Source organism: Bos mutus, chromosome 23 (genome assembly GCF_027580195.1).
Source record: "Bos mutus isolate GX-2022 chromosome 23, NWIPB_WYAK_1.1, whole genome shotgun sequence".
Taxonomy (NCBI): Eukaryota; Metazoa; Chordata; class Mammalia; order Artiodactyla; family Bovidae; genus Bos; species Bos mutus.
The window spans coordinates 4,878,805-4,892,897 of NC_091639.1; the positions used below are offsets into that span (position 1 = coordinate 4,878,805).

Below are 14,093 nucleotides of genomic sequence, written 5' to 3' on the forward strand. Positions count from 1 at the left end.
TGTCTGAAAATTCTATTATTTGAATCACCTGTGGGTCTATTTTCATGATCTGTTTGCTTCCTTGATTTTTCTTCATTTGGTCTTATTTCCTAGCATGCCAAATCATTTTTTGAAATTATATTCTGGACTTTATTTATGAAAAACAGTTCTAGATACTGGTGTCTCCTTCCAGACTGGATTTCACTTTCTTCTGGAAGGCAGGCAGGTCAGCTTGTTCAGTTTTAATTGAAGCCAGGTTTCTGGATATGTTGAGGCATCTGTTTCTTGTTTTCCCTTTCTCCTGCAGTTTAGCTCGTTAGGGGTCTCGGCTGAAGGTCTAGGTTGTTTACCAGAAGTTCTCTTCCATGGTGGGCTCTGAACTCTTAATTTTAAACTCCCCAGCATTGAGAGACTGCCAAAAACTCTGCTGTGCTTTTGTTTAGCCTCTAAGCAGTTTCTTCCTGCTTGTTTTCTCAGCTTCTTCCTCCACGCAAACACAGCCTAACATTTGGCAAATGTCTCAAATGGAAATACTGGAGTTCACGGCAGTCAGGCCTTGAAGAGCCAAGATCCTAGAGGAAGGGACCCCTAACTTCTATGAAATCACATTGATGAGCTCACTTCTGTGCAGTCCTCTGGGACCTTAGCCCTCCAAGTCATAACTCCCTGAAGCTCCAGTTTGCATTGCCAGCCAATGATACCGCTCCAGGCTCTGGGCTGCTACCCCATTCTGTTTGACATCTTTGCGGTATGCCAGGAATTAACCAAGGCCCGGAGATGAAAAAGCAGTGGCGGATACAGGCTCAGCCTTGATGCACTTCTCTTCTCTCTGACCTCTTGCCGCATCAAGTGTTTGCCTTTCTTGGTGGCTCTAAGGTAGCTTCAAACAGGTTTGTGATTTTCGCTGTTCTTAGTAAGAGTGCTCGTTTGATGCACCATACCCCAAAGCACCCATCTCTGAAGTGTCATATTTTTATTTGGAAATCTTTATAATGAATCCCCACAGATGTTGATGTTGGAACCAAACAGTTTGATTCTGGAAACCAGACTTGAACCCAGTCGTTGGGCCAGCATCTAGGAGATTCATGTTCTTAGGAAAGCATTTCTCACAGACTGATGCTCATAGAGTGATTGCTGTATGAATTCCGTTGGATGTTCAGTGATGCCTCCCGAAATGAAGGAACATGAACTCTTATCTCCACTGACCTGAAAGTGAGATATCTGGGACTGTTCTTTTATGAAGAGAAGGGCAAATTTGAGAAAGGCGGGATGGGAGAAGTCGATTGTTGTTTGGGCAGAGGAAAATCAAAGGCTTCTTATCGCTGTGCCCAGCCACGCCTGTTTCTGAATCTGGCTGTCACAGGTTCCCTCCCTAGGGACTACTGAAATCTTCCTGCTGGCTTGGTAATCTCTGGCACACTCAGCCTGGGCCCCAGACGAGCACTGAACTTTGTAGTGTTTGTTCCTTTGCTCCTGAGAAAGGGGCAACGTGCCCGACCCACACCTGCGGTTATGTAACCAGTTACTTTCATCTTCTTAGTCAAGAGCATCTTCCTTAGACTTAGAAAGACCCCCATGAAGTCAAAGGGGAAAACAAGAGTCAAGAAGCTACCAAGCCTTCTTCCCCTTGCCTGTCTATGTTCTGTTCTTTGGAAGGGTAGCTGAGAAGGTTAGAGAAGAATTAAAAGAACAAGGACAAATTTTGGAGAGGGGGACGTCAGGGTGTGGGGAACAGGAAGAACTTTTGTTTGGGAATTGTTTACCCACTTGGTAAATGTGGCAGAGAAAAGAAAAGAGGTTTGTGTCTGGAAATGATGCTGCCTTCTCTATTATTCACACCCAGGTGTTTTAGTTGCCAGCATCTCTGCACCAGGATGTCCAGCTTTTTGGGAGGCAGGCCATGGTTGTATAGTCAAGATTTTTTTTTTTATTTGTTTTAAAATCACCAATTAGCAGCACTTTTATTGCCTTAGTTCCCCATGTTGGGCAGGGATGTGGATGTGGGCATGGGTGATAAGAACCAAAACATAAAATTTGCCTGTGACATGTTTAAAAGGTGGCAGAAACTGAGAGGTTGTTGCTGACCCACGAAAGGACGCTGGGATTCTTGGCCTCCGAAAGAGAAGAATTCAATCGGGGGCCAGAGACAATCAAAAGACTGTCTCAAGCTTGTGAAAATTTTACCAGACCCACTCCCATGCCAACAATTTACATTTTAGGATAACAAGATTAGAATTTAACAATAGAAAGATCCTACCAGACCCACTCCCATAATATACATTCTAAAATATCAGGATTAGTCAGAAGGTTTTCAAGAAGGAGAAACTGTACTCAAGCAGGACACGTCATTGTATAATCTTTAGTACAGAGTTTAAACTTAGTTGTTTAAACTGACTTGTTTGTTGTGTAATCATCACTTCCAGGCTTAAAGATAAAAATGTTTTATGTGACTAGGACTAAGCAATGTAGAGGAAAAGAAAACGTTTGTCGTTTCCTCCTCCTTGAGAATTCCAGACCCCTCTCTTCTTGGGGACCCCCGGACTTCTTATCAACCTACCTAGGAATTGACTCTCTCAAAACCTCATTCAGTCTGTACCCAATCACTGGGGTGTGGTGGGATATATACCCCAGTGTGATGTTATTGTTCAGTCGCTAAGTCGTGTCTGACTCTTTGTGACCCCATGGACTGCAGCACACCAGGCTTCCCTGTCCTCCTCTACCTCTCAGAGTTTGCTCAAGTTCATGTCCATTGAGTTGGTGATGCCATCTGACCATCTTGTCCTCTGCCGCCCTCTTACCCCAGTGTATGGGAACATTATTGCATCTATGTGGTCACCAAGCACAGGTTAGGTAGCGTTGAACTTGAACAAAGTAGCCTTCCATCTTCCCCTGCTCCCTGTCTTGGACACACAGAAGCAAGCCTTCTGATAATCCTGCTACTTTGGATTTAATCTCACCCGTAACTCTGATTGTTAGTCTCACTTGATAAATCCCCAAGGGTAAGGCCAGTCCCCAAGACCATCAAGCATTTACGCATGAAGTCTACATGACTTGATACTATTTTAGAGAGAGAGGTAAGGTATTTTGAGAGCTGACAGCTTGAAACTTGAAGTCTAAACAGCAGGCCAAGGTCATTCTCCTCATACTTTAGAGAAAGGCAGAGTGCTCAACGACAGTGGCCCTGAGTGTGCTCCCCAGACCAGTGGCAGCAACGTCACCTGGGAATCTGATGGGGATGCAAGCTCACAGGCCCTGCCGCCAAAACTCTGAGAGTCTGTGTGTGAGCACGGCCTCCAGGGGCGTCTGGTGCCCACTGGCCTTGGGAACCTCCGTGGTGATGGCTCAGGGCCAGGTTGCCTGGGTCCACATCCCCGCTGTGCTCGTGCCGGCGGAGTGCCTGTGAGCAAGCCGCGTGACCGCGTGCGCCTCCGTTCCCCGCTGTGTTCGCCTGTGATGGTGTGAATACTCTTGGGCAGTTGTGAGGAGCTAACACATGTAAGAGCTGTCCCGTGGTGAACAGCGTGTAAGGGCAGAGCTGTGTTACTATCCGGATTCAAAGGGATTTGTGTTGGTTTGTCGAGGATGAAATATACCTTACCGAATTGGTGCCTTTGATGTTTGAAACTTCTCTTTATGCCATGCTCATCCTAGAAGTGAAAACTGGGTAAATTCAACTGCCATAAAGTCAGTGGGAGCCTGGCTGATTATATAACATAGTATATGCTATGTTCAGTTGCTCGGTCGTGTCCAACTCTCTGCGACCCCATGGACTGTAGCCCGCCAGGCTTCTCTGTCCATGGGGATTCTCCAGACAAGAATATTGGAGTGGGTTGCTATGCCTTCCTCCAGGGAAATCTTCCCAACCCAGGGATCGAACCCAGGTCTCCCTCATTGCACGTGGATTCTTTACCATCTGAGTCACCAGGGAAGCCTAAGAATACTGGAGTGGGTTGCCATTCCCTTCTCCAGGGGATCTTCTTGACCCAGGAATCAAACCGGGGTCTCCTGCATTGCAGGCAGATTCTTTACCAGCTGAGCTGCCAGAGAAGCCCAATATATACAATATAGTACATATAACATAGTATGAGGGCTTCCCTGGTGGCTCAGACAGTAAAGAGTCTGGTTCAGTCCCTGGGTTGGGAAGATCCCCTGTAGAGGGGAATGGCAACCCACTCCAGTATTCTTGCCTGGAGAATTCCATGGACAGAGGAGCATGGTGGGCTATAGTCCACATGACTGCAGAGAGTTGGACACGACTGTGTGACTTTCACTAGTACAGTATGTAGTGTATATAATATTGCATACATAGTATGAAAGAAAGTGTGAGTTGCTCAGTCATGTCTGATTCTTTGTGACCCCATGGACTGTAGCCCACCAGGCTCCTCTGTCCATGGGATTTCTCAAGCAAGAATCCTGGAGTGGGTTGCCATTCCCTTCTCCAGAGCATCTTTCTGACCCAGGGATTGAACTCAGGTCTCCTGCATTGCAGGCAGATTCTTTATTGTCTGGGAATAATAATACTAGGGAACTCCTGCAATACATAATGTGTATAATTCAAGTAACAGGTGAATGAACTTTATTATATATGTGATATATAATGTATACAATATTATTATGTAATATATAGTGTATACAGTAATGTCCATTCAGCCTTGTTACTTGAATCAGTGTGTAGCAGTTTACTCTGATTTCTAGTACTCTGTTTTCAAATATTCTCTTTCTTTTCTACCTTTTTAGTTGGTAAAAGTTTAGATGTGATCCTGTATGTACAATACATCACATAAGAAAAAAGTAAAAACCCTTGCCTTACTCTCTCATTTTCTCAAATGATTTTTGGCTCCCATTCTGTTTGAAAATTGCACTTTATGCTCTTCTTGCATAAAGAAGGCCTCGACGCCCCTGGAGTGGTTTACAGGGGCAGCCCTGCTGCTCACGTCACAGAACCGGGTGCGTCTTGTGTGAGGCGACCCTTTGACAGAGTCCGTAGACTGAGAAGGTCACGTGTCATTGAAGAAAGGTAAACAGCTGTGGGCAGACCAGGGCCATTTTGGTGACTTGCCACAAATAGTGTCTCTTACTCACCTGAGTCACGAGCAGCGTTGACCCAGCGGGGTCCCCCCTCAGAGGCTCATTCTTGTGAAAGGCCCTCTGCCTCACTGGACGTGTGTCAGTGATGGCTGTATCTAGACGGAGGGCGTTGTGCTCGGAAGGGGAGAGGGGAGAAGCCGGGGAGGCTGCTGGCATCCCAGCCGTGGGTGTGAGGCATCTCGACCTTCCTCCTCCTGCCCTGACATGCAGAGTCACCCCTGACTGCTCTCCTCTGCCAGCCCCAAGCATCTGAAACCTGACTTCTGTATCCAGCCTCCACTGGCACTGATGGGCAGTGGGTTTGGATCTCTGACTTTATTCCAAGCCCTTGCTGGGTGTTTACTTACCTCTGCTCTATGCATTAGAAAAAAATCTTTGTATTAAAGTAGAGTTGATTTATAATATTGTGTTAGTTTCAGGTGTATGGCAAAGTGATTCATATATTTTTATATATATATTCTTTTTCAGATTCTTTTCCACGATAGTTTATTTATTACATGATAGGTGAATATAGTTCCCCATGCTATACAGTAGGTCCTTGTTTATTTTATGTACAGTCGTGTGTATCTGTTAATCCCCAATTCCCAATGCACCCCTCCCCTACTTGCCCCTCCAGTAACCATAAGATCGTTCTCTGTGAGTCTGTTTCTAGTTTTGTAATTAAGTTCATTTGTATCATCTTTTTTTTTTTTTTCAAGATTCCACAGATAAGTGACATCACACGTCATCTGTCCTATGCTTTTCTTGACTCCGCTTTTTGGATGTGTGGTGGCTGAGAGCCGGGGCTCCAGCTTCAAGCTCTGGTCACCCCCCTGAACCCCGTGTGGCCATCACACACACCCCCTCTGCGGGCTGCGCGCCGCCAGCTCCGGAAGGGAGCCATGATGGGACCGGCCTCCCCATCCTCTTCTGGTCGGCGGGAGCGCTTGGCCGGCGCCCGAGTGCTGGGAGCCCGGGAGGTATTTGCTGCTCCACCAGGCCGATAGCCCAGTTATTATTATTATTATTTTTTTATGTGGACCAGTTTGTAAAGTCTTTATTGAATTTGTTTTGGTTTTATGTTTTGGTTTTTTGGCCACGACGCCTGTGGGATCCCAGCTCCCCGACCAGGGTTTGAACCCACACCCCCTGTACTGGAAGCTGAAGTCTTAACCCCTGGACCGCTGGGGAGGCCCTGAGCCCGGTTACTTTAAGTCCCTGCGCTCCATCACCCCTGCTCCCAGGGACCTGAGCACCCTTGTTTGAGTGGCTGTTTTTGATTTGGCCTCCGTGCCCTGAGCCCCGGAGCTCAGCTGCAGCCCACGTGTGTGTGGACCCCCTGGTCTTCTAATCGGCGAGAACCAGCCTTGTCTTCACCGGACAGTCAGCGAGGCGCGGCCCTGAAGCCCTGCCAGGTCCTGGGGGGGGTACGTGGGGGGCCCCTGGGTGACCTGGAGCAGCGTCAGGTTACAACACAGGCTCCCGTGTCCACCAAGCCCCACCCACCTGTGGACTCCATTTCTTCCCTGTCATGGTTTCGTGTGCCTCCTCTGCCCTCCTTAAACCACACCCCCTCTTCTTCCTGTCCTCTGCTGTCTCTGCCCCATTTTTGGATGATGGCCTTCTGTCCCATCTCCCACTTTCTCAGCTGACAGACTCCCCCATTCCTTTGTCCTGAGCCCTACTTTTGAAATATAAAAGCTCATTCTAGCTCAACCTAGATAGCTTATTAAAAAGCAGAGACATTACTTTCCCAACAAAGGTCCATCTAGTCAAAGCTATGGTTTTCCCAATAGTCATGTATGGATGTTAGAGTTGGACCATAAAGAAAGCTGAGTGCCAAAGAATTGATGCTTTTGAACTGTGGTGTTGGAGAAGACTCTTGAGAGTCCCTGGGACTGCAAGGAGATCCAACTAGTCCATCCTAAAGGAAATCAGTCCTGACTGTTCATTGGAAGGACTGAAGCTGAAACTCCAATCCTTTGGCCACCTGATGTGAAGAACTGACTCATTGGAAAAGACCCTGATGTTGGGAAAGATTGAAGGCAGGAGGAGAAGGGGATGACAGAGGATGAGATGGTTGGATGGCATCACTAACCCAATGGACATGAGTTTGAGCAAGCTCTGGGAGTTGGTGATGGACAGGGAGGCCTGGTGTGCTGCAGTCCATGGGTCGCAAAGAGTCGGACACGACTGAGCCACTGTACTGAACTGAGCTCTTTCTACCAGCCGTGTCACACTCGTATCTTGGGCTGTATTTCTCTGCATCCTTGTTACAAGTCCTAAGAACATGAGCCAGTTGCCCCATTGACGCCCTAGTGACCAGTGCCCCTCAGCCATGGCACCCTGTGGGCGCTGACATCCCCACCACATCCTCATTCTAGAACTGCTCCTCTGATAAGAACGTGTCTGGTGCTTCTTTCAGGACCAGACTGTCCCCACATTGCTGTTCCTGGTTCTGTTATTTCTGGATGAGAGTCTTTTCCTACCTTCCAGAACAGAACTGATGTCTTCACATCTTCACTTCAAAGCTGTGGACTTGTGTCCCCTCTTGCTGTTTTCCATGAACACCCCCGTCTGTCCGCCCACAGTCGCCTCAGTGACGGGGGTGGGGGGTAATTTGTCAGCAGGGGCTGTGACACACGCGTTGAGGGGGGAGCTTTATAGATGGCAGGCCGGGCGTGCCCCCCGCAGACCCTGTCCACCAGCTGAGTAAACGCTGCGTAGCCACACCTACTGCTCCGAGCTCAGAAAAGATGACAATAGTGTTGCCTTCCAGCTCTGAGCGGGGTAAACAGGAAAAATTGTTTCTCCTCTGAGAAGTCTAAGACTTTTCACTCAGAGGTTTCGCTGGCCTCCAGACCATTGGATGGACTAGAGATACATTTTGTTCCTTTGTCGCAGGTTGTCTTTCATCATGATCTCAAAAGGCGGGAAGGCCCTTGTGGAAATCTCAGGATCCACTGGCTTCTGGCCTTGACCATGACGTGTCTGTGAACTCATGTCTGAGTCGCAGTGTCCTGTAAAATGGGGGTAATGATCCTCTGCCTGCTTTGCAGGATGGCCCAAGCCGAGCAGATGCAGGCACTTTGTAATGGATTTAAATGTATGCTGTTCGTATTATGATGCTCATTTTAAGTTTAGTACTGAATTCTAGTCATGTTTCTGTCCTGTAAGCTCTCCACACAGAATGTTTCCAGCACCAGGGGGTCTGCGTCTTCCCAGGGAGGGTGGAAACCTCTCCCTCCCTGTCACAGGGATTCCAGGCCACTCTCTGCCCGTGACCCCGGGGCGTCAACTCAGATGGGTGTCCCTGTGATACCCCGAGGTGACCGTCCCTCACACCGCTTTGTCACAGCATATGGGTCCCTCACCCTGTCTGTCCATGATCCCGTGGGTTGTGTTAGCTGGAAACTGTAAAAAAGAAAAGACAAGAAATGTGTATGTAAATATAAGAACAGCCCTGTGGAGTCCAGTGGAAGGAATGGGCTCATTGAGTTTGCCTCACAGGAGCCCAGGCGGCTCACGGTGGGGCCGACACCGACTCCATTCTGCAGTCCACACGAGCAAGGACTCGGCTCTTAACCGCAGGCCGTGTGCAAAGGTGTTGATTAAAAGAAAAGTATTGATGCTCAGAAATAGCATGTGAACCCTGGTTTCCCCTTCCACAGGAACTAAGAACATGTGAGGATTGTTGGACCCTCATTAAAAAAAAAAAATCAAAGCTTAGTAAATGCTCATCTTTACTAATCCTGATTTTAGTATTTTTTTCATCGTTTTCTTCTCGGCCCCCCACCCCTCCATTTTCTTTTTAGAGTTCATTAGCCATAAAGTGAACAACCACAGGCCCGTTTACTTATTTATTTTTTCTTAAATCTAAAAACCTCTGGCACGAGCAGTTGTGAGGCTCCCGCGGACGTGAAGGGCCCTCCCGTGTCAGGAGGAAGCCGGTGTGGCACCCCAGCTCATGTGCACTCCCTTTGATGGCGCCGGGCACGGGCCACCGTCCTGCCTGCATTCTGACGCCTGGCAGGACCGCGGGCTGAGCCGGGGCCCTGTGCCCTCACCCTCTGTCTCCTCTCTCTTCCAGAGACTCGGACCTGTTTCTGCTGGGCACGCGTGCTGTGTGGGCCTCAGAGGCGGGCTGGCTGGAGTTCGACATCACGGCCACCAGCAACCTGTGGGTCCTGACTCCGCAGCACAACATGGGGCTGCAGCTGAGCGTGGTCACGCGCGATGGTGAGTTCAGGGACTCGGGCCTTTGCCTCCTTGGCGGCAGGTGTGGGCAGCCGTGGTCCCCAGGCGGGCCCCCCGTTTCCCGACCTCCTGGAGCCTTGGTGGACAAGCAGAGTCCTGCCCCAGGGCCTCCTGGCAAGGACTCAGGGACAGTTAGATGGTCCGGGAGCCTCAGAGAGGGGTAGGAGCTGGGTGCTGAGTTAAAGAGGAAGGCCGGGGTGAGCTCTAGGTGCTGACGTTGAGTAGGTTTGTGGGGGCCCTTCCTGCACCCGCTCCTGCAGTGTCAGAGCTTGGCAGGTCCCAGTCCCCTCGGGCCGGACCCAGTCAGCCCATGAAGTCACCTTCCTGGGTGGGAGACGTAAGATGGGGAAGATGGGTGTGAACAGAAGATAGCAGAAGGAACAGGGGAACTGGGGGCCCCACCACCCCTTGCCCTGCCTCCCGGGACCTTGGCAGGAGGAGGGGGTAGGGCTCAGGGTGCCCCGTGTCTACCCGCACGTGGGCTCCTCCTCTCTGAGGGCACCCGGGAGGCTTGGGCGTGCCCTGCAGGTGGACACCAGGCTCGGTGCCACATCTCAGAGGTGCGCTTCCGTATTTGCCTACAGGGCTCAGCATCAGCCCTGGGGCCGCGGGCCTGGTGGGCAGGGACGGCCCCTACGACAAGCAGCCCTTCATGGTGGCCTTCTTCAAGGCCAGTGAGGTCCACGTGCGCAGTGCCCGGTCGGCCCCCGGGCGGCGCCGGCAGCAGGCCCGGAACCGCTCCACCCCGGCCCAGGACGTGTCGCGGGCCTCCAGCGCTTCAGGTGGGTCAGGGACGCCTGTGGGCCCCGGGGTGTCTGTGAGGACACAGGACCTGCCGAGGCTTGCAGGCGCTGCCCAGCTCTGCAGGCCCACGTGCAGCTGTAGGTGCCCTGGATTATCTGGACGGACGCCTAGGCCGTCAGAGGGGAGCCTTTGTGACCCCAAGATTGTCTGCAGGTTGAGACAGCCTCAGTGTCTGCTGTCCCAGAAAAGCATCCTTCTGTCTGATCAGATTTCTCCCAGCTCTTCTTCATTCCCATAAAGATCCAGGGAATGACTGCATTTTCTCCAAATTGCATTATGCCCGGGAAGTGGTGACAGACAGACTTCATGCCTTTGTAGAAGGCGGGCTCGTGTCGGTCAGTGCTCTTGGCTGGGAGTGATGGCAAGTCAGTTCCAGCACCCTCTCTGATGGGTTTCATTGGTTTTCATTCAACTGGGCAGTTCGGTGTTCTGCCTTGAGATGTGGTGAGACCCATGGGCTCAGCAGATAGTAGGAATCCCCTTTCCTTTTTCCTTTGTTGGTGGTGGTCTCAGAAAGCCTAGCTCGACATGTGCTGAGAAAGGCAACCTCAGCTTCAGGGTGAGAGCGCCTCTTCTGCAGTAGCTTCAGCAGAGCCTGGAGCTAGCGGGTGGGGTGCGGCCCCGCCCCCACCCCCCACCGCCTGCCCTGAATGGGCAGGTTCAAAGGGCAAGAGAGAGGAAACAGCCCTCTCTGCCAGAGTGTCAGTTCAGCAGTCCTGCAGACAGGCTCCCTCCCATGCAGAGCCAGTCTTCAGAACAGGAGGCAGGGCATGCAGGCGCTGATAGGCAGCACAGAGCTGGTCAGTGTTGAATTCAAAACAAGGTGCATCTTGCTGGGTGCTTACAGGTTCCAGGCTTCCTTTCCCTTTAACTAGCCCGGAAATCAGGCACCAAGTTGAGGGTTCACTTTGGGATTTGTAGTCAGAGATCTTGCTTTCCTTATCAGCGCTCTGTAACTTAGCGTGTGTGCATGTGCCAAGTCATGTCCGACTCTTTCCAACCGTGTGGACTGTAGCCTGCCAGGCTCCGCTGTCCATGGGATTCTCCAGGCAAGAATACAGGAGTGTGTTGCCGTGCCAGGGGAATCTCCCTGGCCCAGGGACTGAACCCGCATCTCTCTCGTTCCCTGCATCGGCAGCACCGGTGCTTTCACACTGCCACCCTGGGAAGCCCTGCTTTGTGACTCAGGACGAACCTGATCCAGTTTGGCTTCGGTTTACCCAGCGGTTGGTGGGCACGCTTGATGCTCAGTGGCTTTGCTGGGATTGAATGAGGAGCATCGCTCTGGCTCAAAGATGAGGTGCCTCCAGCCATAGGAAGTTCTTAGCAGGTATGTCAGGCTCCTTAAAAGGGATGTAAAATACGTCAGGCAGATGCATTAACTCTTCCAGGTGGCTTTAAAACAATGTCATCTTCTGCGGCTGGAAAGAGTTCGTGGAACTTTCCAAAGCACCCAGTTTTCCTGTGGGAAGCAGTGTCTTCACTCTGGATTCCGACTCAGCCATTTCAGTTCCCAGTAACTTGGATGTGGAACCAGAAGGGGCGCCACCCAGCGTGATGTGACATTTTGCCGCTTGTCCTCTTGCTGTTTCTTGGAAGCGTCGCCCAGCATGGGTGTTCCTGTGTTTACTGCTAGAAACAGTCAGGGCTAGGGTTTAAAGAAAAAGAAGAAGTGATGACTTTCCTGTATGCGCTGTGGAGGAAGCCTTCGGAACAGCAATCATCCCGGGCTTCTCCTCGGGGCATGGCGGCGCAGCCCGCCAATGACGGCCGTTCATTAACGAGCTGCGGTCAGTTTGGTGCTGGGACCTCAGACACGAAGGCAGCTCTGGGATGCTGATTGCTTTTGTTAAATGAAAATTTCACTTGATTTATTCCACCTCCCCTCCCCCCACCAGTACACACATAAAATTTCTTTTCTAATTGAGAAAACATGTCATCTCTGATTTGGGTTTCCGTGGCATCACTGAATTATTCTCTTCCAAGTCCCTTTCAGCATTTTGTTTCCAGTTTGATGAGTTTGAATTAAATATGAGTATTAAAGGTGGATTGCTTTGTAAGAAGAGGCAAGTGTATCTGCCTTTTTCAGGGGTAAGAAAGCAGAGTTCCTAACAAACGCCTCTGCCCTCGCAAAAGGGGGTTTAAACCCCTTACTCTGGAGAGTCCTCCCCCCGACCCCCCACTATCTTCAAAGACTCTCTCAAGATGGTCCAATTAATGATCCGGTTAGACCCACTGAAGTATTGCTTTACTTTTTGGTTTTTTTTTTTAACATATATTTCTTTATCTTTTGGCTGAGTCAGGTCTTAGTTGCAGCATGCAGGATCTTCGTTGTGGTTCACGGGCTTAGTTGTCCATCCAGGGATCAAACCTGCGTCCCCTACATTGCAAAGAGGGTTCTTAACCACTGGACCGCCAAGAAGTCCCCTGCTCTCTCTCTCTGGTTCTTTCCTCCTTACTTATTCTTGCCATTAATGGGGATGGATGTGCAGAGGCACTTGCTCTTGGAGAAAGGATTTCCAGAAAGATGACAATCTCCTGCCCAGGGGCACAGACCAGCCGGTTCATGTTTATTTCTGGGCTGTTGTGGGGCCAAGCGCTTCTGGGTTTTTATGCACTTTGTAGATGCTGCTGAGACAGACCGCTGTGGTCGCGTGTGACTGTGTGAGTCCAGACAGGACTTCTCCTTGTGAGTCTTTCCGGAGGTTGAAGGAAGAGAGTGTTGCCCCCTGCTGCCCCCGTCTTCCACGATGTGCTCCTAGGGAATTAACATTTCTCCACTCAAACGACCAGCAGGGTAGCCCACCAGACACCGTCCTGCTGCTGGGCAGAGGAGTGAGCACATCAGTCCTCCAGCTGCCTGTCCTCCAGCTGAAACGTGGCAGGGAAATATGCGTCTGTGTTTAAAGCTGAGCTGCCAAATCTGGAGACGGCAGGACCAATCCTCAACGAGGAAGGGCCGCGAGCCTGTCTGCCTGTCCCCGTCCTCCCCCAAATCTGCTCTCACATCTCTCCTTGGCCTTCTAGTGGACTTTCCAAACACATGCACCAGAACAGTGGGTTTGGACCCAAGTCTCCCTGGATGGGTTTCACTTACCCCGATTTGCACTTCTCCAGTGGGCTTGCGTATCGTCTGGACCATATCATTCATCGTTCTGACACGTTTTACCACTAGAATCCCCAGTGGGCTTGGTGCAAGCCCACTGGGGATTCTAGTGACTCAGCCACTGATCCTGTGGTGCCCACCCTGTCCACGGTTCCCAGAACTCTCATTAGATGGTCTCATTCTACCTGCTTCTTCCACAGTATCTTTCTCTCCGGTTCCATGATTTTGTCTCCAGGGGGACTGACACCTGACCGACCCATTACAAGAGTTGTGAACAAATGGCCTTGAGGGTTGGTTCTGTGTGGCGATTCTAGATTCTGTTCTAGCTCATTTTTCAAGATCTTTCCTAGACATCTTTGGGGCAGGAGTAGTTAATGCGATTTCAGTTCAGCTGGTGAGTCTGAGATTTTCTGCCATGTCTAGCAGCTGGCTGCCAACACCACGGGTGAGACTTGCTCCATGTTTTGGCAGATGGTTTTAAAACATTTTCTGCCACTTGGAACAATTATGTCAAATCGGATTAGCTAACTTTGGGTCCCCTTCATCCTTCATGTTCGTGGTGCCGTCACTCAGCCCTGCTGACTGTCATGAACCAGTAACTTCACAAGACTCTCTCTCTCCCAAAATGAGCTCTTCATTGATTCAGATGCTACCTGTGAGCATCTCTTAAATTCTCCTTCTGTCTTTTTCCAGCCCACCCAAACATGTATCTTTAGGGATCCTGGGAGGAGAGGTGGCTCTGGTACATGTAAATATACTGCTGACCTTCTTGTTGCTAGTTCATATCTTCTACCTCTTGAACTTTCCAGTTGGGACCATTCAGTATGCTTCCAGCTTAAGAAAAGTAAGTAGAACTCATCACTTGCAAAGCAGCGATGCG

The 14,093-nt window shown here is 50.3% G+C and overlaps 1 protein-coding gene across 2 annotated transcripts in view; it reads left to right on the forward strand.

Moving 5' to 3' along the window:
- BMP6 (bone morphogenetic protein 6) overlaps positions 1-14,093 on the forward strand; it is a 165,292-nt gene that overhangs the window by 145,248 nt on the left and 5,951 nt on the right. For both annotated transcript variants that reach the window (XM_070361240.1, XM_070361241.1), the window contains exons 3-4: positions 9,137-9,285; positions 9,888-10,085. In XM_070361240.1, the coding sequence (XP_070217341.1) occupies positions 9,137-9,285; positions 9,888-10,085 (347 nt within the window). The remainder of the gene's footprint in view (positions 1-9,136; positions 9,286-9,887; positions 10,086-14,093) is intronic.